At 33.3% G+C, this 25,107-nt stretch overlaps 1 protein-coding gene across 2 annotated transcripts in view; it reads left to right on the plus strand.

The window, feature by feature from the left end:
• Positions 1 to 24,449, plus strand: part of UBA6 (ubiquitin like modifier activating enzyme 6) — an 83,645-nt gene extending 59,196 nt beyond the window's left edge. For both annotated transcript variants that reach the window (XM_082463742.1, XM_082463743.1), the window contains 16 exons: positions 933 to 1,010; positions 2,527 to 2,708; positions 4,269 to 4,374; positions 5,916 to 6,005; positions 6,243 to 6,323; positions 7,300 to 7,428; positions 8,887 to 8,938; positions 9,026 to 9,089; positions 10,410 to 10,479; positions 11,925 to 11,996; positions 15,228 to 15,345; positions 16,531 to 16,724; positions 17,474 to 17,601; positions 19,964 to 20,051; positions 20,235 to 20,329; positions 22,124 to 24,449. In XM_082463742.1, the coding sequence (XP_082319868.1) occupies positions 933 to 1,010; positions 2,527 to 2,708; positions 4,269 to 4,374; positions 5,916 to 6,005; positions 6,243 to 6,323; positions 7,300 to 7,428; positions 8,887 to 8,938; positions 9,026 to 9,089; positions 10,410 to 10,479; positions 11,925 to 11,996; positions 15,228 to 15,345; positions 16,531 to 16,724; positions 17,474 to 17,601; positions 19,964 to 20,051; positions 20,235 to 20,329; positions 22,124 to 22,259 (1,683 nt within the window). In that variant the 3' untranslated portion in view covers positions 22,260 to 24,449. The remainder of the gene's footprint in view (positions 1 to 932; positions 1,011 to 2,526; positions 2,709 to 4,268; positions 4,375 to 5,915; positions 6,006 to 6,242; positions 6,324 to 7,299; positions 7,429 to 8,886; positions 8,939 to 9,025; positions 9,090 to 10,409; positions 10,480 to 11,924; positions 11,997 to 15,227; positions 15,346 to 16,530; positions 16,725 to 17,473; positions 17,602 to 19,963; positions 20,052 to 20,234; positions 20,330 to 22,123) is intronic.
• The last annotated feature ends 658 nt before the right edge of the window (positions 24,450 to 25,107 follow it).

Genomic DNA, 25,107 nt, shown 5'->3' on the forward strand with positions numbered 1-25,107 from the left:
TACCCTCTAACACATAATTACAAAGAACTGTTGAAAACAAAACAGACAAAGTATATATATACATATATATATATATATATATACATATATATATACACACATATCTATATATATATACATATATATATATCAGAAATGCCAGCTAAAAGAAAGTGAATGTGTTTGTGAATACAGATCAACATGTAACAGCTGGAACACACTCTGAGAAGTACTGCTTCTAGTGAAATCTTTTACAAATACTAGCTTAAGTGGCAAATGCATTATGAGTACTTTTTAGATTATCTTGGATCTGTTTACTTTAATCTCGCATCCTTTAGAATGGGGGTCTGCAAACTTTTTCTTAACCAGATTGTAACTGTTCTAGGCTTGTGGATCTTAAGGCTCTGTCACAGCTGCTGAGCTCTGCCATTGCAGTATGAAAACAGCCATAAAGTGGCGTGACAGTGTTGAGTAAAATTTATTTACAAAAACAGGCAGCCTGCCAGCACTGTAGTTTGTAGACCTCTGCTTTAGCAAGAGCTCCTTTCAAATTGAAACATGCAGGCTTTCTTTCCCAATCAATTGAGATTGAGAATAAATATGTATAGAAAGAAGAGCTAACTCCTCTATGGCTAATCCATTACGTTTCTAAAATGTGATAGTGATGTTAAGCCTTTATTTTGTTACGAATAGTTAAAAAAAAGTTTTGAGTAGGAGTTGCAATTGGTTTCAGCTGTTTTGTTTGACATGTTCCTATGCTAAACATTATCATTAAATATAAGTGTAAAAACAGTAGTATTGGTAACCAGTTTTGGAGTATTTGTATTCTTATAACTTTCACCAGCCAAAATAATTTAGAATAACTTGTGGGAGTTTTAGTCATTCAGAGAAAAGCAAAGTAGATTTAAATTTATCTCTTATGTAATTTCAGCCATTTTTTTCCTTGGTATTAGGTTACAGTAACAGATCCTGACTTGATAGAAAAATCCAACTTGAATAGACAGTTCCTATTTCGTCCTCATCACATACAGGTGTGTTGTTATACTGTTTCAAATTTGAATCATCTGTTATGTTATACAAAAAAGAAGAGAGTTTCCTTTTTATAAATAGAAAATGGTGCTTGAACAAGCATAGTGTCTTCTTTATTTTACTAGAATCTCTCAAATTATCAAATAATGGGAATGACAATAGAGAAAATATATAATTTTTTAATATAAAAATTAGTTTTTGCGTTGATTTTGGGTGTTAAAATCTGAGTTGTGAATGATGAGCATTATTTTTTTCATTTTATAATCAAGATGTATCTATGTATTTAATTTTAGAAACATCTTAGGATATAAAAACAGGTTCCCTAATTTGAAGTTTTTATAGATGACAAATTTGGCACTGTCTTTTTTGTTAACCTTTGTTACAAAACAGGTAAAGTTTGAGAATTTTTTGCTCTTTTGATCTTGTTTGATTATTTAACATCCCTTTTTATTATAAAATAATGATTATTTTCAGTCTTCTTTTTTATGAAGGTCAAAATATTTAAGTCAGTAAAAGAAACAATATAGTCAGTCAAGTAAATTTGCTCTTCAGAAATTTTTTTCACTTTGTTGTCCTACAACTCACTGAGAATCTTAGTAAACTAAGAAATGTCATGAACAGAAAAGTAATTAAAGCATACTTTTGTATAGTTATGTAGTGGCATAGTTAACCAAATGACCTCACCTATCCAAATACAAAGAACTAAGTAACAGGGTCTCTCATGAACTAAAATTTATGTGATAAGATTCATTCACTGACCTTTGTGCATTTTACTTATAAAAGAACTGTTAAAGCCTGTTTGTTTTACACTTCTAACAAAGTTTACAGTTTGTATGTATGAATGCTAATAGCACTGAGAAGTAAAAACATGTCCGTCTAACAGTAGATGCATTCGTTCAAGCTGAATGATCTATAGATACTTAGTGTCAGAGCCAGTACTCCCAAATAAACTATGATAGCACCTGAAAGGACACCAATGATTTAAAAATGATCACTAACTCTAAAAGAAAAGAAAGAGTACTCTTTTTATAAAACTGAAACATATATAATTTTTTAAATATTTCCATCCAGAAATGGTAAAATTTTTTAAAGATTTTAGTACCAAAATATTGATATTAAGTTACCATACCTCTGAGAGTTCATATTCTGTAGAACTTGGATTTCTAATATTTTACTGAATGTGTTCTCATTTTTCTTCTAGGCACTTACTCGATTCAAACCTCATTACTAGGGAAAAATGTACTTTTAATTAGACTTTTAACTAATATTTTAAGAATTACAAAGCACTTAGCTATAAAATAGAGGTTGTTTATATTTTTATTAATAATGTATGAATTATTAATTCTAATGTGCATTACTAAATGCAGCGTGACCACAATGAATGTAATTTCCACAAATTAAAAATGAAAACTGGTCTCATTATGTTATTCTTCATATAAAAAATGTTTTAAGTTCAATCATGGTCTATTTTTCCTGTTTACCATTTATTTCTTCTGTTTTTATATGTTATTTGTCTAGAAACCTAAAAGCTATACTGCTGCTGATGCAACCCTGAAAATAAATCCTCAATTAAAGATAGATGCACACTTGAACAAAGTATGTCCAGCCACTGAGGTGATTTACAATGATGAGTTCTATAATAAGCAGGATATAATTATTACAGCATTAGATAATGTGGAAGCCAGGAGATATGTAGACAGGTATGTTCTTGAAATTCAGGTTCATAGAAATTGTCTTTCTTTTGTTTTCACTTCATTTCTCATACCTATTTATGGAAAAGTTACTGAATTTTCTGATTATTCTTTATGTTCCTATTATAGTTCTCCTCGAACCCAAGCCTTTTGATGATTTCCCATTAGAGACAGGATAAAATTAAAAATCTTTAAAATGGCCTAAATGTTTTTCATAGCGTATCTGCCACCTGTCCACCACTCCAGCTTAAAATTTACTATTTCTCCCTGGCTCCCCTTATTCTAGCCACACATTCTTTCTTTCAGTTCTTACAGTGGGGGCATCTAACACTTTTCACCTCAGGGACTTGTACATGCACTCTTTCAACCTCAGGAAATTATGTTTATCTTGTTCTAAAACTCCTAACCTCAAATCTGCTTACTTACTCTTCACTTCCTTTAGTTTTTTCTCTCATCCTTTCAGTTTCAGCCTGAATGTCTTTATTCAAACAGACTTTCTTTAACCCCTGAATTCTAAATTAGATCCTCCTAAGATAATCTTTCACAGCATTCATTTTTCTTTCATATCACTTATTTTTTATTGACATGCACATTTATTTAATATTTGTTTCCTCACTAAATCATTTATTCAGTTATTATTTATTTTCCCATCACTCTATCCTCAGTGCCCAATACATGGTGTCATTCAGTAAATATTTGTTAAATAAGTAGATGAATAAATGACTATGATGTATACACCTTACATGATCTTTCTTATATCTTTGTATGACTCTCTAATGTTAGGGTGCTAGAGCAGATTTATTAGCAGGAAAATTTACCAGTTGAGAGTACGGTGGAAAGTTTGTAAACTTGAGCAGAGAAAGGCAAAAAAGAAACTTTAAGAAATTAAAGTGTGTTGAATATAGGTATCATAAGTATTGAGAAAGAAGGTTTGGGATGAAGAAAATGTTGAAAAGATATAGTGAGGTAGAACTTATAGTCAGAAAATAACCAAAGAAGAAATAGAAAACAAGAAAAGAAAGGGTAACACATTAAGAGCTAACCCAGAGGAAAAAAAGTTGAAGCCCAAAATTTGATAGGAGGTTTTATTTTGTTTTTTCTTTTTTCTTATTGAAGTATAGTTGATTTACAATGTTGTGGCAATCTCTGCTGTACAGCAGTGACTCAGTTATACACATAGAGACATTCGTTTTTTGTATTCTTTTCCATTATGGTTTATCACAGGGTATTGACTATAGTTCCCTGTGCTACACATTAGGACCTTGTTGTTTATCCATTCTGTGTAGGAGTTTTAGAACAAGATAAACGTAATATGTCTTGTTCTAAAACTACCAAACTTTGGGAATGGAAGGTAGAGACAAAAATTGCTAGGGTGAGCAACAAAGTTTGTGGGAGGAACGGGATGGTAATAATAAATGGGTTGTTTGGTGGTCATGTATCTGTTTCCTAAAGTGTTATATCCAAGAAGTGATCAACATGTGAAATGGTCAGTAGAAATTGGTAAGTTGTCCTCTGCTTACATTGTTACTGCTCACTTTTATGTTTGTTACCTATTTTCTTTTCACATAGCCGTTGCTTAGCAAATCTACGGCCCCTCTTAGATTCTGGAACAATGGGCACTAAGGGACACACTGAAGTTATTGTACCTCATTTAACTGAATCCTATAATAGTCATGTAAGTGAACCAGTTTTTTAAAGTAAATATCTCTTCTTTATATCTCATCATTTTTATATCTCATGGTTTATTTCTCTTCATTAGTCAGCAAATTTGGTTTAGCATTCCTAATCCCTTCTGTTTTTCATCTGCCAATGATGTCTGTGCATATGTGTATAGACATTTTTTTAAATGTAGCTGAACTTATTTTTTTAATCATCAAAATTTTGTTTCCGGTCTTTCTGGAATATTATTCTTGTGTTTACTGTTTGTTTCTCAGAGCTGCTTGATTAGTTTTTAGCAACCTTTGAACTGGTGACCCACCCAAAATCTTACTGAAGACTCAGTTTCTCCATATGAGGGACCAAGCCATTTATAACCATATATTTTATACAAATGATATAGGTGTAACTTTTTTTGTAACCTCCACAAGTGATTTTGAGATACTGCCAAATTTGAAAATCACTGGTCTAAGAAATGTAGGCTTGGGGATTTAAAAAAAAAGGTCAACCCAAGTTGTAAAATTGAAAGAAGAATATTATTTTACAAGCATAAATATCCCTTTATTTAATGGATATGTTTGGTTTAGAAAATTTTTTAAATTTTAATAAAATTTGTTTTCCCCTTTACTCTCATGCAATCAGAAGTTTATATAATAAAAACACTGTAATAAACAAAATTGATAAGTTTGATTTGAAGGAAATTAGGTGGAGAAAATCATGATATGCTGGGATCATACTAGAAGATTTTCAAAGTAGGGGATGTTACAAAATTCTGAAAGTTCCCTTGATTCTCTCATTCTGCCACATCTTTCCCTTCTCCTATACATATATTCTCTAACTTCATACTCAGAAAAACTAGAATTGAATACTCCATCTGGCTTTCCTTTTTGGTTTATAAAATATTCCGTGGTATTTTATAGATCAACACACTAAAATAAAATCTCTAAGTAAAAAGATACAAAGTGAGTTGTTTTAGATTGGGTAAGCCAATAAGACTAAATGTACCAAATGTACCCTTTAAGAGAATATGGATTTCTTCAATGGTACTTTTTCACATGACACAACATGGACATTTGCCATTTATTTAATACACAATTTCTGCAAGAAACTATACCAAGCATCAAGAACATACGATTCCTGCTTACAAATATTTTTTCTCCCTGGAGAAAGAAACTCACAGTATGTGGGCACTATATTGGGAATTCTTGAATTACTTTTCAAAATGCGGAATATTTAAAGTGTTAAATGTCACCTTGATACTTGGAGAAAAAGGTAATTATATATGATAGTCTGCTATATGAGTACTACATGATACCAAAGGAGTGCACAGATAAGTGACAATAGAATTCGTGTTTGTTGTTACATTGCTATAAACACGTGGGTTAAGTGTCAAAAGAATAAACTTTTCCTCTTAATGTGTAGGAGAAAGAAGATTAAAAAATGTTGGATTTATTTTATTTTTGAATTTTATTTTTTAATGGTCTTAAAACACTCAAGTAAATTCATTCCATAAAAAATTATCATTGCTTCTCTTAACTGTTGTCATATTTTATAAAATAGCGGGATCCCCCAGAAGAGGAAATACCATTTTGTACCCTAAAATCCTTTCCAGCTGCTATTGAACACACTATACAATGGGCAAGAGATAAGGTAATAAAGATATTTTTTAAGAAATTTTTCTTTGAAGTAGGAAAGATGATATTTCCAACTTTTTTTTAAATTTTTGAATTTTATTTTATTTATTTTTTTATACAGCAGGTTCTTATTAGTCATCAATTTTATACACATCAGTGTATACATGTCAATCCCAATTGCCCAATTCATCAGATCTTTCCAACTTTTAAACATACTTTTATTTGTAATGTGTTTTCCTCTTTTCCCTTATAGTTTGAAAGTTCCTTTTCCTACAAGCCTTCGTTGTTTAACAAATTTTGGCAAACCTATCCATCTGCAGAAGTAGTCTTAAAGGTAAAAATCAATACACTTTTTTTTTTAACTGAAGTATAGTTGATTTACAATGTTGTGGTAATTTCTTCTGTACAGCAAAATGATTCAGTTGTATGTATATACATTCTTTTTCATATTCTTTTCCATTATGGTTTATCACAGGATTTTGAGTTTAGTTCCTTGTCTTATACAGTAGAACCTTGTCGTTTATCCATTCTGTATATAGTAGTTTGCATCTGCTAACTCCAACACTTTATGTCAGTGTAATCTTATTTTCAAGTTGCCTATAAATAGTTTACCTCCTTAAACAGAGATTATACATTAATATTGTATATAGTAAGTATATGGGGAATCTCGAAGTTAGCAGGTCACAAATAACCCTTCATTTTTAATTTGGTCAAACTATATGGAGTTGCAAATATTTTACCATGTTTGACTCACAGAACAGCAATTCATATGGTTCAACCTAATAAGAATTTGATAAATGATAAGAGAGCTACAAATAATAAAACAGATTGTTAAGCTCTTTGGAAAAAACTGAGGTAAGTTTTAGTGAAAATTTCAGGAGTAGGAATGGTCTCAGATTTATTAGTCTCATGGTGAGGGCAACTTCAAAGCTGTTTTTTCACTTTCCTGTAATCCTACACTAAAAAGGCCAACTTTTTAGTGTAAAATATTATTCATAGCACTTCATATAGTAAGTACATATATAGTACTAACTTACCACTAGCAAGACATGAGGATAACTTGGGAGATAAGAAACTTTAGAGTTAACATTTTACATGCTATCTTTTCCCATTTCCCCTCCAGAAAAGAAAAGAAAGAGGGAAAGTAGAAAGATGAGGACAGGGAGCTTGAGGTGAAAATAATAAAATCATAAGACGCATGAGCTGGCACTTCAAACTTTGGCTGACATTTCCTGGGAATATGTGCATGTGTGTTTGTGTGATTAATTGGACATGTATTTGCTTTGTTTTCTTTTTTCCTCTCATTCTAGAAGATACAAACTGGACACAGTTTAGAAGGCTGTTTTCAAGTTATTAAGTTACTTAGCAAAAGACCTAGAAATTGGTCCCACTGTGTAGAATTAGCAAGATTAAAGTTTGAAAAATATTTTAACCATAAGGTAAGTGTACATTATAAAACATTAAGAAAAAGTCTAAACTTGGCTCATTTAATTACTATGAAATTAATTTCATTGACCTGAAATGTGTTCTCTTTCTTTCAGGAAGCTTTTCAGAAATTAGTAAGTTAACTGAGAACAAGTGAGGGCACACAACTAATTTCTCCCTGAATATTACTGATTAAAGAATGCATTTGAACTCCACCCATTGGCTTGTCAGTTATACATTTAACTAATCCTTGTCTTTCTGTGTACAAAATGGGTTTTAATAAAATAGGGGTTCCTTCTAGAGAAGAAGGAATACATTTAATCAGTAATCATAAAGAAGTTTGTTGTTCAGAGTAAAGCAAGAGACTGAGAGAATAGAGATTCCATCAGAAATTTTGTTGGAATTTTGCCTTCCCCATATATATCTAATAATCACATTTTGTCTGTTTCCTCATTGTAAAATGGGAGTAATAAATTGGTGCCTGACTCATAGCATAGTGGTGAGGATCAAATGAGTTAATACATGCAAAGTCTTTAGCATAGAACCTGGTCCATCCCATAAATATTTAGTGAAATATTAGCTGTTATTCTTACTACAGTTACATACAGAAGTTTGAATGTGTCCTGCACTCTGTTTAGTCTCTCCCTCTCTTTAGGCTCTTACCTATTGGAATATAAAATAAGCTCATCTTTTTAAAGTCTTTAAATTATACTTATTCCTGTTTTTCACTTCCTTTTTTGCTCTGCTTCTTGGAAAAGTGGTCTATACTGTTGCCATGTCTTCATCCAGTAAATGTGTCTTCTTTCCCCACGACTATTGAAATTATTCTTACCATGACTATCAATGACCTCATGTTTCAAAATCTACAGAACTCTTTTTTGTCCTTATCTTCTATGGGTTTTTTAACTTTTTTTTATTGTGGAAAAATTCAACCACAGAAATAATAGAGAAAATAGCATATAATTAATATCCATGTATTCCTCATATATTTGTCACCCAGGTTTAACAATTACCAGCTCATAGAAAATCTTATTTCATCTATAATCCCACCTAATATACCCTCCCCCTAGACGGTTTTGAAGCAAATCTCAAGCAGCATATCATTTCAAAATATAAAATACTATGTATTTTTACTGGTTTTTTTTTGCTTGTTTTAAGGATTAGCTCTTTGAAAGGAGCAGAATGATATGTAAAATATGCCACCATTTGTGTAAAAGGGATAAAATAATCTATATTCATGTTTGCCATAGATACAAAAAAAAGAAAAAAATCTATAAGTGTTGATTAAAAATAGCAATAGAGATTATTCCGAGTTGGGGTGGGGGGCAGTGACAGGAGAATGGACAGATTGAGTACAACGGTGACTGGAAGACTTCACTGTATATCTTTTTATGTATGTTGTTTTTTGGTTTTTTTTTTTACTTCATTTAATATTAAGTAGTGATTTTTTTTTAATTCAATTTTTTCTTTAGGCTCTTCAGCTTCTTCACTGTTTCCCTCTGGACACACGATTAAAAGATGGCAGTAAGTATATATCAGTGTTGAGAAGAAAGTTTAATGCAATTTATTACTGACTGCTGACACTGAAAATAATATTTTGTATTTTGTTAGGTTTGTTTTGGCAGTCACCAAAAAGGCCCCCCTCTCCATTAAAATTTGATCTAAATGAACCTTTGTAAGTATATATATCCAGTTTTATATACATCCTTCATTGTAAACTTCTTAACTGTATAGGTTTACACTGCAGGGTGAAAACTGCAGTCTCTTTAATGTTAAATTATTGCATCCCTGTTAATCTAAAAGTTAGCATAGCATTTTGGCCAACAAAGCCAGCCACGGTTCTTCTCCCCACACGTAGGTGAATCTATTTATTTACATGGTAAATAATCTTATTATTTTTGTCTTCTCTAAAGTACAACCAAAGTGTCATCTCCTTGACTTTATTCATTAAAAAAGTAAAATGAAGACAGATGTTTTCCTATTTAATGAAGTCAGTATATAAGAAACTTTAGTTAAATGGGGGAAAATGATCACTACTAAATAACTCCCTAAATAATCTCAGGTTAATTTTCAAAGGAGTTGATCTTTGAGTAAATACCTGTATATCCTATCTATATTAGATATGCATTTTATACACAAACACACTTATATGTATATATTTTAATTAAACACTTAGCTTGTTAACCTTCCTTTCAACAAGTAATTCTGTGCTTAGTTTTTTCCTCTGGTGCTTATTCTAGTCATCTTATCCTGATTGCTGCTTCTTTTTTTTTTTAATACATTTATTTATTTATTTATTTTTGGCTGCATTGGGGCTTTGTTGCTGCACTCAGGCTTTCTCTAGTTGTGGCGAGCGGGGGCTACTCTTCGTTGCAGTGCGCGGGCTTCTCATTGCGGTGGCTTCTCTTGTTGCAGAGCATGGGCTCTAGGTGCTCGGGCTTCAGTAGTTGTGGCTCTAGAGCACAGGCTCAGTAGTTGTGGCGCCTGGGCTTAGTTACTCCGCGGCATGTGGGATCTTCCCGGACCAGGGCTCGAACCCATGTCCCCTGCACTGGCAGGTGGATTCTTAACCACTGCGCCACCAGGGAAGCCCTGATTGCTTCTATAAAACTTACCTTTTTTGTTTTTAAACAAACTCATTTGCTTAGTTTGAACTTATTGTACACTCTTTAAAACCAAGTTTGTAATATTTTCTTATGAATTAAAATGAATTTTCTTTCAATAATTTTTCTACTTCTGGCCACTTCTTTTCCCAAAGTAGTCTTGATCACTACCTGAATATTAGTGCTTATGAAGATAAACATGTGATGTTTTTTCTTTTATTATAGCTTCTACAATGCCTTGGTCTAGACCAGAATTTCATTGCCTAACTTTAAAAAAAATAATCCTGTAACAAAAATTCTGTAATTACTTATCTTCAGCATTTTAAAGGCTATAGTTTCTGGTAAACATCTTTGAAACTGTGCATTCACACTTTATTTTTTAATTTCAAAAGGCACTTCAGTTTCCTTCTGAATGCTGCAAAATTATATGCTACAGTCTATTGCATTCCATTTACAGAAGAGGTAAGATATTCTTCAAGCCCTAACAAGTGATAGAAAAGGTTAGAATTAGATGACTTAGCTAGTTGCATCATCAAAATGTGTTTTATGTTATAAGAATCGTTCTTCGATATAAACTTCTCATTTTGTTGTAGTGTTGCCCATTCTAATAAAGCAGAAGCTAAAATCTCATTGCAGCATCACTAAGTAGAAGAAAGTCACTTTTTTTTCTGAACTTAAGTAGTGAAACAAATATTTGTAAAAGCAGTCTTACTTTATTTTTAAAACATTTATAACCTACTAACTTTAATTATTGTAATTACTCTGAAAACCCAAAGTGACCTATTTCATAACAATTTTTAAATATTTCTTAGTGATTCTGTTTGTTAACATTTGTTTGGCTAATTTTTGTGAAATTAACCTGCTTTTCAGGAGATTTGAAAAGCTACCCTACATTGAAATTTCTTAACTTTTATCATTTATACCTTTTCTCTTAGACATCGTCTTCATTGACTCATATGTAAAGGGATCTAATACAGTTTTATTTGAAAGGCAGGTCTGCATTAGTGAATTTTCCTTCTCAAATGCATAATAGAGCTAAATAAATTGCTATACTTTTAGGTACTAGGCTGAATGGGAAATATGAGCCAGATCCATAACTAGAATTGGCTATTTTGGAACTAGATAAAAATGCCTGTTGTACATTAATCCCTTTTGGAATTAACACGCAGTAAAATATACCATAAATATCTGGTAAAAATAGTGGCATTCAGTCGGGTATTCTTTTTGTGAAAAGAGTGATAATTTTGTGATGAGTTGTAGGTGACCTCAAAAGCACTGTGTCTCAGTTTTTCCTAAGTAGATTCTTAATAATAAACATGTATGTAGCCTTAAATTCATCTAAGTTTATCCTGAACCATTTAAATATTTTCCTGCTTCCAAAGGTATGAATTCCATTTACTGTGAGTCAATGTATATTGAGTGTAACTTTCCGCAGGGAACTTTGTAAAACAATGAAGAGATAGTTCCTGATCTCAAGGCACTCTGTCTGATACAACCAGTCCTAACACTACCTTTTTAAAAATTTGTGGATGGACTTCCCTGGCAGTCCAGTGGTTAAGACTCCGTGCTCTCAGTGCAGGGGGCATGGGTTCGATCCCTGGTCGGGGAAGATCCCACCTGCTGCATGGCACGGCCAAAAAAAAAAAAATTTGTGGAAAGAACTAAGATTTCAGGTTTGTTAACTAACAAGTACTTTTTTACACACACAACACCCCCACTTCCCAGCCTTTGTGGATGGTATTTCTATAGAAATAAAAGTAAATGTCACAAACAGATGTGGTCTAAACAGTTATATCATAAATTATTCAAATATTTCGTATGATAAAGGACCTTTTTTAGGTTGTTTTTTAGGTTTAGAATTCAGAATTTTAAGAATATGTTGATAAAATTACTGTTTTAAAAACCAGGACTTATCAGCAGATACCCTGTTGAATATTCTTTCCGAAGTAAAGATTCAGGAATTCAAACCTTCCAACAAGGTATGTGTACAAGTTCATTCATTTAGCAAATAGTTATTGAACTTCTGCTTGTGTCAAGTCTCATTCTAAACCTGGAGAAGCCCATAGGAACAAAACAAAATTCTTGTTCTTGTGCAAGTTGGGCCAGAGGCAGACTATAAAAAAAAGTGCCAATAATTATGTAATATTGCATTATGGGCATAAGTGCTAATAAGAAAAAATAAAACAGGGAAAACAAAGGGTGATGGAGCTGGTGTCATCTTATATGAGATAAAAGCGGAAAGCTTCTCTGATATGGTAACATTCGAGCAGAAGCCTGAAGGAAGTGAGGGAGTGAGCCATACTGTTATCTGGTGAAAGAGCAGTACAGACGGCAGGAACAAGTTCAGAGAAAGGCCTTGAAAGACTTGAAGGCCAGAATTTTTCTGGAGGAGAATATGCAAGAGGAGAGTGGTAGATAGCGAGATTGGAGAGGTAGTGAGGATTATAAGTACTTCATGTATTATTATGAGATAAGAAGCCAGTTGAGGATTTTAAGCAGAGGGCACAACCTGACATATTTAAAAGGATGACCCTGGCAATTGTGTTAAGAATGATTAGGACATGAGAGAGGAAGCAGAAATAGCTATTAGGAGGTTATAGGCAAGCAATCCCACTACTGGGCATATACCCTGAGAACACCAGAATTCAAAAAGAGTCATGTACCAAAATGTTCATTGCAGCTCTATTTACAATAGCCAGGACATGGAAGCAACCGAAGTGTCCATCAACAGATGAATGGATAAAGAACACGTGGCACATATATACAATGGAATATTACTCAGCCATAAAAAGAAACGAAATTGAGTTATTTGTAGTGAGGTGGATGGACCTAGAGTCTGTCATACAGAGTGAAGTAAGTCAGAAAGAGAAAAACAAATACCATATGCTAACACATATATATGGAATCTAAGAAAAAAAAAAAAAAAGTCATGAAGAACCTAGGGGCAAGACGGGAATAATGACACAGACTTACTAGAGAATGGACTTGAGGATATGGGGAGGGGAAGGGTAAGCTGTGACAAAGTGAGAGAGTGGCATGGACGTATATACACTACCAAATGTAAAATAGATAGCTAGTGGGAAGCAGCCACATAGCACAGGGAGATCAGCTCAGTGCTTTGTGACCACCTAGAGGGGTGGGATAGGGAGGGTGGGAGGGAGGGAGACGCAAGAGGGAAGAGATATGGGAACATATGTATATGTATAACTGATTCACTTTGTTATAAAGCAGAAACTAACACACCATTTTAAAGCAATTATACTCCAATAAAGATGTAAAAAAAAAAAAAAAGATGATGGTAGTTTGAATGAACCATCAAACAGGGGTAGTGGGTAACAGGGAAGTTGTGGTAAGAGGTTGGATTCTGTGCACATTTTGCAGTAGCCATGACAGGATTTGTAAGGAATTGGTTTGAGTGTGTAAGAAAAAAAGATTATTTTCTTAGTTGAAAAAAAGAAGCAAGCTTAATCACTCCGAGTGACAGGGAGAAGATAGAAGAAGTTTGAGCAGAGAAAAAAAAGATGTGAAATAATTGCCTAGGGGAGTGGGAAAAGTGGGAAATTAGAAGATGTTGTAGAATTTCGAGATAATATTTAAGATCCACTTAATGTTAATTCCACTTAATGTATTCCACTACATGTGGCTGGAGAAAAGGCATTTAGCTGCTTGGGTGCTACTGTAGAATAGCTGGTAAATCGGATTGTAACAAGGGTTGTGATTTTGTCAGGCAAATATGTTGGAAGGAGAAAGGGAGTATTAATAAAGATGGAACATGAAATTTAGGCAGGGTAAATAAAAAAGTTTGAAAGTACTAAATATTTTTCTTTTTCACATGTTCATTATGTGCCTTTTCATATGCACTCTAAAAAGAAATAAACCACAGAACAACCTTCTGTTCCCTTTACCTTTAGCTGTACTGGAAAATGTGGAGTAATGAGTGCCTCCCTGCAAAATTCAAGTAGGAAGTGGTGTGTGCAGTCTTCCACTCTGCATTTTTATTTTAGGGGCAAGGAAAACTTGTAGGCAGTTCATTTTGTGCAAGTAAATAGGTTTTCTGAATGAAATGTTCATGACTTGTAGTTTATCAAGAACAAAAGTACAGAAAGGAAAAACAAAATTCCTATATAAAGAAGATTCCTAGCCCATGTTTCTAATGGGCAAAACTGCTAGACAGAAGCCAAGGAAATATGCATCAATAACTTTACAGGTCTCTACTGCTCTTCAATATGTTTTCTAGCTTGAATTGCTTCTTTCTGTGTCGAAGTTTTGGCGTCATAAATTACCCTGAGCAATTTTAACATGACTTATGAGCGTTTTCACCACTCCTTGAAGCAGTTCCCACTGAAGCTTCAGCGTCTGGCACTCCTAGTTAAAAGATGCCACAGCCAAAAAATATCAACTACACATTCTGGCAAATAAAAATTACGGCTTCCCTGACTCCTTAATATTTCTCAAATATTTATAATCATATTTAATATGTAAAAATGTGAATTGAATGTGTTTCTTTAATAAGAAATAGTATTTTAATGATGATGTGTAGCTAGTTTCTTGGTTTGAGAATATTAACTTCACTGCCCTTGTGTTTAATAAGTAATTTCTTAAAGATAAATTACTTACATGTGCTGCCCTAAGCATGCAAACTATATGAAGGAAGACATATTCTTTGGGATAGAACTTCTTTTCAGCAGTCAATAAATATTTAAAAGATGCCCATATTATATATTTTGTGGATTTCTTCAATTTCTTTGGAGACAGAAAACAGCTCTGCACTAGTTAGAGGTATGTAATTTGGTTTGAAGTTGATTTGTCAGAATCACAAACTGTTGATTAACATTAACTTTATTTTAGTGTGGAATTTTAAGAGAGAGTTGTATGAACTTAGATCTTATAAACTATTCAGGAGTATTTTTAACACCCACTATGAGCGGTTTATTTTAGATATATTGAGGTTATCTCAGTGAACAAGATAAAGATCCCTGTTCTCATAGAGTTTACATGTCAATGTGAGGCAGTAGATAATAAATATGTAAATAACATAATATTACTTAACAATAGAAGGTGTAAAATACATTGGACCATAATGATTAATAATCTAACTAAACCAATAGAATGTTTTCACTTTGTGACTTATTTGATAAAAACAGATTTGTTAGTCAAACTTAGGTGTAGGATGTGATATCATTAATGAATATACATACATATATTTAAAGGTTGTTCAAACAGATGAAACTGCAAGGAAACCAGACCATGTTCCTGTTAGCAGTGAAGATGAGAGGAATGCTGTTTTCCAACTGGAAAAGGCTATTTCATCTAGTGAAGCTACCGCAAGTAAGGGGAAATCTTTATAAAAATGTTTTGAACTAAAGGGATTTTTATTTTCACTAAGCTGTACACTCAGAAGGTTGTGGGATTAAATCATAACAACAACAATAATAATGATATTACTTGATTCCATGATCATATGAAAGTCACTGTTCATCTTTAACTGTGACTAAATTCATAACTTTCTCCACCATTTCCCTACCGTAGAAGGCTGAAATGTAAGTCTGCTTTGTTTTTGCTGTTCTGATTGTTTTAGTTCTTGAGATTCTATTGTGTGATTCCTTTTTAACTTATGGCTAGCATAATGAAGAAAACATGGAGTCCTTTGGAGACTAACCCTGAGATCCAGTGAAATCACTTTAGGAAAAAATATCATAGACAGATTTCTTCTTGGCTTCTTAGTCTCCATAATTACACACAGGGAATACAAACCTGACCTGTGTACACCCTTGCTAAATGGTCTTAAATATAGGGAAACTGAACTTTTAATTCCTTAAAAACAGATCTGTATTAGCTCATGTTTTTAGACCCGCTCAGCACCTTTCTACTACATAAATCAGCAGTTTCCAAACTTTTGAGATGTTACACAAAGACCAGTAAAATTCAGGAGAAAAGCCTAGATTAGCCAACTATTTATTTTGCAAGTAAAAGGTTTATATCCTAAGTTAATAATTATAATTCTAGAAAAAACATATTACCATTTCTTACTTTCTCATTTCATCACAGATTAAACTACACCTGTCTACAGAATGATTTGGGGAACCACTAATCTAGAAATCTTTCATAAAGACACATTTTTATTTGACCAATATACCCTATTCTTAGTTATCAGAGGTAAAATGTTTCAGAGTAGTATTTATGAAATCAATTTTTGAACAGTACCCAGTGTTGACTTTTTTATTGTAAGCCACTTAATAGCAGATGTACATGGCTTTCTTATTTTTATGTTTTTTTAGAAAGGTTTTTTTTAAAATATTAAAACTTCTAATTCAGTGGTTTTAAAGCCATCATTTTCATATCCTTCAGTAACTTCAGTTCCCTGGATGTTGTTGTTGTTGTATTTTTCAGTCATTTGCAAACCTAAACAAAAAGGAATCTTTAACAGTAGTGAACCCACACTGCCTTGCTTTTTACCTAGTAAAGCCTTTATCACTTAGTAGGAAACATGGTTTTAATGGTTGTTGTCATCAGGTGACCTTCAGATGGCAGCGCTTTCATTTGAAAAAGATGATGATCGTAATGGACACATAGATTTCATCACAGCTGCATCAAATCTTCGTGCCAAAATGTATAACATTGAACCAGCTGACCGTTTGAAAACAAAACGCATAGCAGGTAGAATTATACCTGCTATAGCAACATCCACTGCTGCAGTTTCTGGCTTGGTGAGATTATGATTCTTTGAAAATGCTTGTTATTCATTGCTTCTTTTCTGTCTTCCCTATTACACCATCCCAAACCATTCACTCAGAGATCTTAGAGAAGGAGGGATACATATTGATCTTATAATTTAAAATTGTAAGATATTTCTGAAAATACAGTAATCTGTATTTTGAACTTTTACAGATAATACAGACATTTTAATGTAAAAAAATAAGCTCTGTCAAGATAGAGTATAACTTTTCTTACAGACAATAATCCTCTTCATCATCTTTGTATCCTCTGTACAATCCAAATGCTCTATTTTTCTTGAATAAAATGAACTACCCTAATCTTTACTCTTTGATTATATTGGATTTTAGTTCTTTGTCTTAAAATAAATGTAATTTCTGTTAGTGATTTGGATTTCTTTAAATTTAGTCTTTCCTTAATGATTTAGAATCTTTAGGATGGCCCTAGTTATTATACCGTACTGTAGTGTTATTCTTAGAAGCTATGTAATTATTGTTCCTATTATTAAATGATTTTAGACTGCTGTATTGCTTGACTTCTGATATCTGCTTTCAAAGTAGGAAGATTACATGGTCAAATTAATTAGAGGCTTATAAGAAATTTATATTACTCCAGTCCAATAGCTGCTTTTATTCTCTACACAGAAATGCTTGAGAAGAATTCAGGAAAATTATATAGATGCAATTAAAGTCATGAATAGTTTTAGGCTATTTATATAATCAGATCACCTTCTTTTATCTAGGTTGCATTGGAGATGATCAAAGTAGCTGGTGACTATCCATTTGAAGCTTACAAAAATTGTTTCTTTAACTTAGCCATTCCAATTATAGTGTTTACAGAGACATCTGAAGTAAGAAAAACTGAAATCAGGTATGCATGAAGGTGTGTTTCTCTTGCATAATGAGAATGAGATAATTTTTTTACCTTTTAAAAGGGAAAAATAATAGCTTTATTGCTCCTTTTCTCCAATATATATAAACTCTTCCATCACTTCATGATGAGGTCAAAACCCCATCTTCATGTAGCATTTCTTTTTTTTCTTTTTTCTTTTTTATTGTATAATTGACATACAGCATTAAATTAGTTTCAAGTGTACAACACAATGATTCAACACTGGTATATGCTGTGAAATGATTACCATAATAAGCCCAGTCACCATCCATTATCATACATAGTTACAGAATTTTTTTTTCTGATGATGAGAACATTTAAGATTTACTCACTCAGCAACTTTCAAATATGCAGTAGAGTATTATTAACTATAGTCACCATGCTTCACATTATATATCCATGATTTACTCATCTTAAAACCAGAAGTTCGTACCTTTTGACTCCCTTTATCCATTTGCCCACCCTCACCACCTGTTTCTGGCACTATCAGTGTTCTCTATATCTATGAGCTTGGGATTTTTTTGGTTTTGGTCTGGTTGGTTGGTTGAGTTTTTTGTGGGATTTGTTTGTTTTAGATTCCACATATACATGAGATGATAAGGTATCTGTCTTTCTCTGTCTGACTTATTTCACTTAGCGTAATGTCTTCAAGGTCCATCCATGTTGTCACAAATGGCAGGATTTCATTCCTTTTATGGCTAAATAATACTTCATTATATATAGAACCACACTTTCTTTATCCATTCATCAGTGGACACTTAGATTGATTCCATGTCTTAGGTATTACAGGTAATGCTGCAGTGAACATGGGAGTACAGATATCTTTTCAAGTTAGTGTTTGCATTTTCTTTGGATAAATACCCAGGAGTGGAATTGCTAGATCATATGATAGTTCTGTTTTTAATTTTTTAAAGAACCTACATACTGCTTTCCATAGTGGCTGTATCATTTTTACATTCCCACCAAGAATGTACAAGAGTTCCAATTCCTTCACATCCTTGTCAACACTTGTTGTCTTCTGTTTTTTGATGATAGCCATCCTAACAAGTGTGCGGTGATATCTCATTGTGGTTTCGATTTGTATTTCCCTGATAATTAGTGATAATTAAGCATCTTTTCATGTACCTGTTGGCCATCTGTATGTCTGCTTTGGAAAAATGTCTGTTCAGGTCCTCTGCCTATTTTATTATTGGATTGTTTGGGTTTTTTGCTGTAGAGTTGTATGTATTTGTTATATATTTTGGATATTAACCCCTTACCAGATTTATGATTTGCAAATATTTTCTCCCAGTCGGTAGGTTGCCTTTTCAGTTTGTTAGTGGTTTTCTTTGCTGTGCAGAAGATTTTTAGTTTGATGTAGTCCCACTTGTTTATTTTTGCTTTTGTTGCCTTTGCTTTTGGTGTCAAATCTAAAAAATCATCACCAAAACCAGTGTCAAGGAGCTTATTACCACCTAAGTTTTCTTCTAGGAGTTTTATGGTTTCAGGTCTTACATTCAAGTCTTCAGTCTATTCTGAGGTAATTTTTGTGTGTGGTGTAAGATAGGAGTCCAATTTCATTCTTTTGCATGTAGCATGAAGCATTGCTGACTAAACTAGCCATAGAACTCTCACAACACATAATCTGCCACACTGTTTAGCATTGTACTTTGTATGGTTTCATCTATGTCTGCCTAATTCAGATTCATTAGAAGCCATTCTAGTGTCTGACTAATGGATAATGAGATTAAGAATCTAGTTCCAAAAGTTGTATGACAAAGCAAATCAATTCCCCTGGACTTCCATTTTTCAATTTTTCAATTGGTAACAACCAAAAATTTGAAAACTATTACCTTGGCAAGAGTGTGAGAAAGCACTCTCATACATTACTGATGAGAGTATAAAATAATATAACCCATATTAAGGCAAATACAGCACTATATTTCAAACTTGCAGATACATTTGCACTCATCTCAAATGATATATGTACAGGATATTCATTCTGGCATTGTTTATCATAGCCAAAGATTGGAACAACCTAAGTGTCTCGTAATAGGAGACTGGAACATCCACACAGTGAAACTCATGCAACTGTTTAAAGAGAGAAACGGAACTCTCTTGCTAAGACATACTGATCTATAATAAGACACTGGAAAGATAAACAAGGTACTGATGAAAGTGGTTACCTGTGTGGTGTGATGGGGAAGTAAGATGGAATTATGGAATATTTTGTTATATTTTCCTTTTTTATTCCCACATTAATATCTAGCTAAATCACAAATAGTGGACTTCTGGGGTTTTTTATTATTAGTAAAGGGAAGAAAATTTAAATGTTTTTGTTCTGAATATTTTTCTCCAACAGAAATGGAATATCATTTACAATTTGGGACAGATGGATTATACATGGAAAAGAAGAGTTCACCCTCTTGGATTTCATAAATGCAGTCAAAGTGAGACAATTATTCATTAGTTGCTTTGAGTCTGTTAGTTTTATACATAATTTCATTAGAGGTTTTTATAAATATTATTTAGCAGGAGTTTTCTCTCTTTTTACTGGTTGTAAAACATTGTCATTCAGCATTTTATATTTGGGTGGAGCTTTGATTGTTTCTCTTTTGGGTATTCACTTTTAGGAGAAGTACGGAATTGAGCCAACAATGGTGGTACAGGGAGTCAAAATGCTTTATGTTCCTGTAATGCCTGGTCATGCAAAAAGATTGAAGTTAACGTAAGTATTGAACATTATATGCAAGAGATTCTCAAAAGTTGAAATATAAGTTGGATGCACACTAGAAAATTAAATATAGAGGTTATTGAAGTTCAGATAAAAATATGTGATTTACTCCTATCTAATGGCAGTGATAAAGACAGTGAATCTGCCAAGCTCCACAGGCTACCTATCAAGTGAGATTTATAGGATTATAATACCCTTGTGAGTTTATTATCGTTCAGGGTCAGCTTATAAGCTAATAGGCTTAGAAACCTGATTTGGTCAATATACCAAGTAAAAGTAGATTCACCTCTTATATGCAAACACATAAGGACTAGGCTTGTGAGACTGAAGTGTTTTTTTAAAATGCCGAATTGTTATTTTCATTTATTCAACAGATTTTTTTAAAGAATGCCTGCTATGTACCGGTACTTTTGTAAACATTAGGGATACAGCAGTGAGCAAAGCAGAGTCCCTGCCCTGCTCGAGGAGTTTGCATAACAATTAAATATGTATGTCAGATGGTGATAAGTGCTGTGGAAAAATAAAGCAGAATAAGGGGGTGTTAAGTTGCTACAGTATATTGGGCAATCTAGGTATTCCCTCTGCCTGTCATGTTTTTTTTTTTTTTTTGGTTAAAGATTTATTTATTTATTTTATACTTATTTTTGGCTGTGTTGGGTCTTTGTTGCTGCGTGCAGGCTTTCTCTAGTTGGGGCGAGAGGAGGCTACTCTTCATTGCGCTGCGCGTGCTTCTCATTATGGTGGCTTCTCTTGCAGAGCACGGGCTCTAGGCATGCGGGCTTCAGTAGTTATGGCTCGTGGGCTCAGTAGTTGTGGCTCATGGGCTCTAGAGCACAGGCTCAGTAGTTGTGGCACACGGGCTTAGTTGCTCCGAGGCATGTGGGATCTTTCCGGACCAGGGCTCGAACCCGTGTCCCCTGCATTGGCAGGCAGATTCTTAACCACTGCGCCACTAGGGAAGTCCCTGCCTGTCATATTCTGATGTGAAAGGCTGACATTTGAGCAGAGACCTAAAGGAAGAGAGGGAGGAAAACAGCCAGTCTTTACAGTGGTCTGCAAGGCCCTAAATTATCTAGTTCCCACTTACCCTTCCAAGTTTCTTTCATACTTCTCTCTCCTTGCTCACAATATTCCAGTTATACTGGCCTCCTTACTTTTCCTTGAACATTCCAGTCTCCAACATGCGACCTTTGCTCTAGTTTTTCCCTCTGCTTGCAACTCTTTCTGAGATGGCCATCTGACTAACTCTCACCTCTGGTCTTTGCACTTCCTGAAGAGGCCTCTCTGAACCCTATTTAATACTGCATCCTGTCTGGTACCCCAGCCTAGCATGCCTAATCCCTTTTACACTGCTCTACTTTTCCTCTTTCTCATAGCATTTATCACTGTCTAACAGTTACTGTATTATTTATTGTCTCTCCCCTCCCACCAATATAAGCTTCATTCACAAGGGCAGGGATCTATATTTGATATATTCATTTTTTAAAAGCATTTCTCACATTTTAGGTTTTTTTCTGTGGAGTTTTTGGTTTTTGTTTTTGTTTTTAAATAAGTGGTCTGTATTCCTTATCATTACCAGCAAAGGTAAAAATTGATTAACTGTTAGGTAAAAGAATGTCTTGATTTTAGAGCTTTTAGTAAAGAAAATAATTATATGAAAGCAGGTGAATTATTAGATTTAAAAATAAATTTAAACAAGCCCAGATTCTTTGGACAACATTATCGCCAAATCACTCTTTCATTTTACAGAATTTACCAAATTATTTTTCCTTGCTTATTTTTCCTTAGAATGCATAAACTTGTGAAACCTTCTACTGAAAAGAAATATGTGGATCTTACTGTGTCATTTGCTCCAGATACTGATGGAGATGAAGATTTACCTGGACCTCCAGTAAGATACTACTTTAGTCATGACACTGATTAACAGAAGTTGTCTTAAATTTAGGACTACTTGATTTTGGAAAGAATGCACTTATTCAGGAGCTTAAAAAGTCAGCTCATAACGCTATGGATTTCTCTTTGATGAAGCCTTAATTTAAGGGAAACATCAGTAAAAAACTACAGTGAAGAATTGTAAAGCATTTTGAAGCATAGTATACACATGTGTAGTGCTTCATATGTGGATGTGCCCACAAGCAACTTCAAACTGGAATGCTGTTTTACAATGCTTACCAAAAAATTGTGTATTAACCTCTTTGGATGAAAAGAAGGAAAAAAATATGTATCTAAGACCAGAAGAAATAAAAGGTCAAGAAATTGAAAATAACAAATGCAACTATCCAAAAAGTTTAATCCCATTTTATGAATTCTTTTTGTTTAGTATTTGAGGCCCATTTTTCTATACAAACAGTGTTTGGCTCCCTGCACCTCTCATGATGAGGCTTTGAATTTAACACCAATGGAGGAGGGATGGTAGCAGTGGATGAAGAGTAGTTACTCTTAAAACTTTAAAAGTTACAGTTTACTGACATGTTACCTCTGCTGATTTAACCAGAGTTTGTTATATCACTGTCTCCCCAAAATCAGGATCTTTTCTGATAGCACCAGTGTTGTAAGTCATGAGCACATCAGATGACAGGTGTTAACTGGGACTAAATGTTAACAATAGCATATGGACTCTGACAACCTGCTTAGAGAATCCATGAATGTGAACAGATAAGTATGGCTAGTCATTTGATTCTTTAGTATGCCTTCTAGTGTGGCTATTTTATTTATTTGGAACTCTAAACCTGATTGTCATAGTATATAAGACTAAAAGGTTTTGTAAAGGGAGTGTCCTTAGAAGTAGATGAAAAGTAGAAATTAAAAAATTATCACTAGTTGAGTCTTGATTTTTTTTCTTCCAGCAGCCTAATGGACAGAAAAAATAATAATAAATTAATATTTTATTTTAAAGGGAAATGTATTATTTAATTCTACATTCCCAGAAAGGGAGTTGACAAAGATAAAAATTTATTTTTTTAGGTCTTTACTGATAGAAACTTTCTGTTTTCTGATATGAGCTATTGCATATGTTCATAGAAATGCTTTCATTAAAATAACATAAAGTGTACTCAACACTGTAAACTCAGTGAAAACAGCAAGTGTTTCTTTTATTTCCAAGGCTGTCATGCATTCTAAAGCAATTGGCATTTTGTAACCACAGAAAGTCATTTCCCTCTAGCTGCTTTTCTTCTGCTCTTCTGTTCAAACCATTAATAGGTACTCTGATAAATTAAAAACTAGATTCACATCAGTATTACTCCAGTTTGGTATCTTTTTATATTCTCTTTTATTCCACTTACAAATAGTTTAAATTACTTAGCCAGCCAGCTGTATTGTTTCATTCTTTTGTAAAAGTATCATCCAATTGGGAAAATATATTTAGGAGTGGAGGGTGAATTTGTATGATTAAAGGGTAGTCTGCGTTGGAGGTGAGGATAAGTGGACAGGATAAGTTTAAAGGAAATGGCTACCTTTGAAATAAGCAATTAATTTTGGTTCGTCATATGCTACCCTCTCCTATCATGTATATTGCAAATATAATGCTTAAAATTAATATTACTTAAAATTGAATCCAGGAATATCAAAGTTCTATGGTTTGGAACTTTAGAGGCCAGCAGCAGTAAAAGCACTTTCCTATAAGAAGTCTGGTCCCACTTTTTTGTTTTGTGCTCTATGACAATAACTGATATTTTCCAGGTAGCCATTCAGTAATTCTCAACTATGATCTAGTAGCTTGCTTATATTTGATCGAAATCTCCACATCTCTTCAGAAGTAAATTTAGAACAAAACTGTGCTATCAATTCTTATTTATAGAGATCAGCGCTTTAGCAGATATAAATAAAATCAGTAAGGATTAAGTTCATTTTGTGATTAAATCTGAAACCATTTTGTCATTGCTTTTTTTTCTGTAACGGTTATTGCCATTAGTTTCTTCTGTATAGTTCTAGTAGGCTGGAAAAGCCAGCGTGAATTTAATGACAGTTCTTTTTCATTATCTGTTTTATTTCTGTACCATGAGATCAGTGCTGGTGATTGAAATACCAGGTACAAAAATTAATGATTTGATTTTGTATGGTACCACTGAGTGATTTTTTACTTATTAAAAATAAATTAAGAAATTTGACGATATCTTTGTAAATTCTGTTCCGTAGTTGACTCCAGAGATTCCAATTTTATTATTCATTTTGTGAGTAGTGTTGCTTTGGTGTTTCCTAGTTTTCAAGTTTTGCAATCATGGAGATAGAACACTCACTGGATATGGAGAGACATTACTTCAAAGTGCTTTTAGCTCCTGGAAATTCTTTTAAAACAATTGAGAAATTGTAAAACCTAGAAGACCTGGTAAATCCCAGACTGTTGGTTGGGGATTTCCGAAGTCCATTCCTTTTTAGAGTTCACAGCAGTATGTTACACATCTATAAGTTCCTCTAAATTGTCCCAAAGAACTTGGATGTAGATGTGTATCTTTATTTTTATTTTTTATGTATCATGGCACTCCCTGGTGGTGCCAGTGACAAGACATAAAAACGTCAGCAGTGTTTAGAGTCCACTATTTTATAATTAGTAAAATGAAGACAGAAAGAAAATTGTTCTCTTGAGATCTTGAGGGAAATATTCTCTTTACCTAATAATCCTTTCAACTGCAATGAATATTATCAAAAATTCATTGTGATTGTAAATATATAACCATTTAGTATACAATCATTAGGTATGGGCTTAACTATTTTACTTTTAACAAATTCAAAACATAAATCAGGAAGTTGCAATCTTGGGGGTCACAGGAAGT

Source organism: Balaenoptera physalus, assembly GCF_965194825.1.
Source record: "Balaenoptera physalus genome assembly, chromosome: 5".
Taxonomy (NCBI): domain Eukaryota; kingdom Metazoa; phylum Chordata; class Mammalia; order Artiodactyla; family Balaenopteridae; genus Balaenoptera; species Balaenoptera physalus.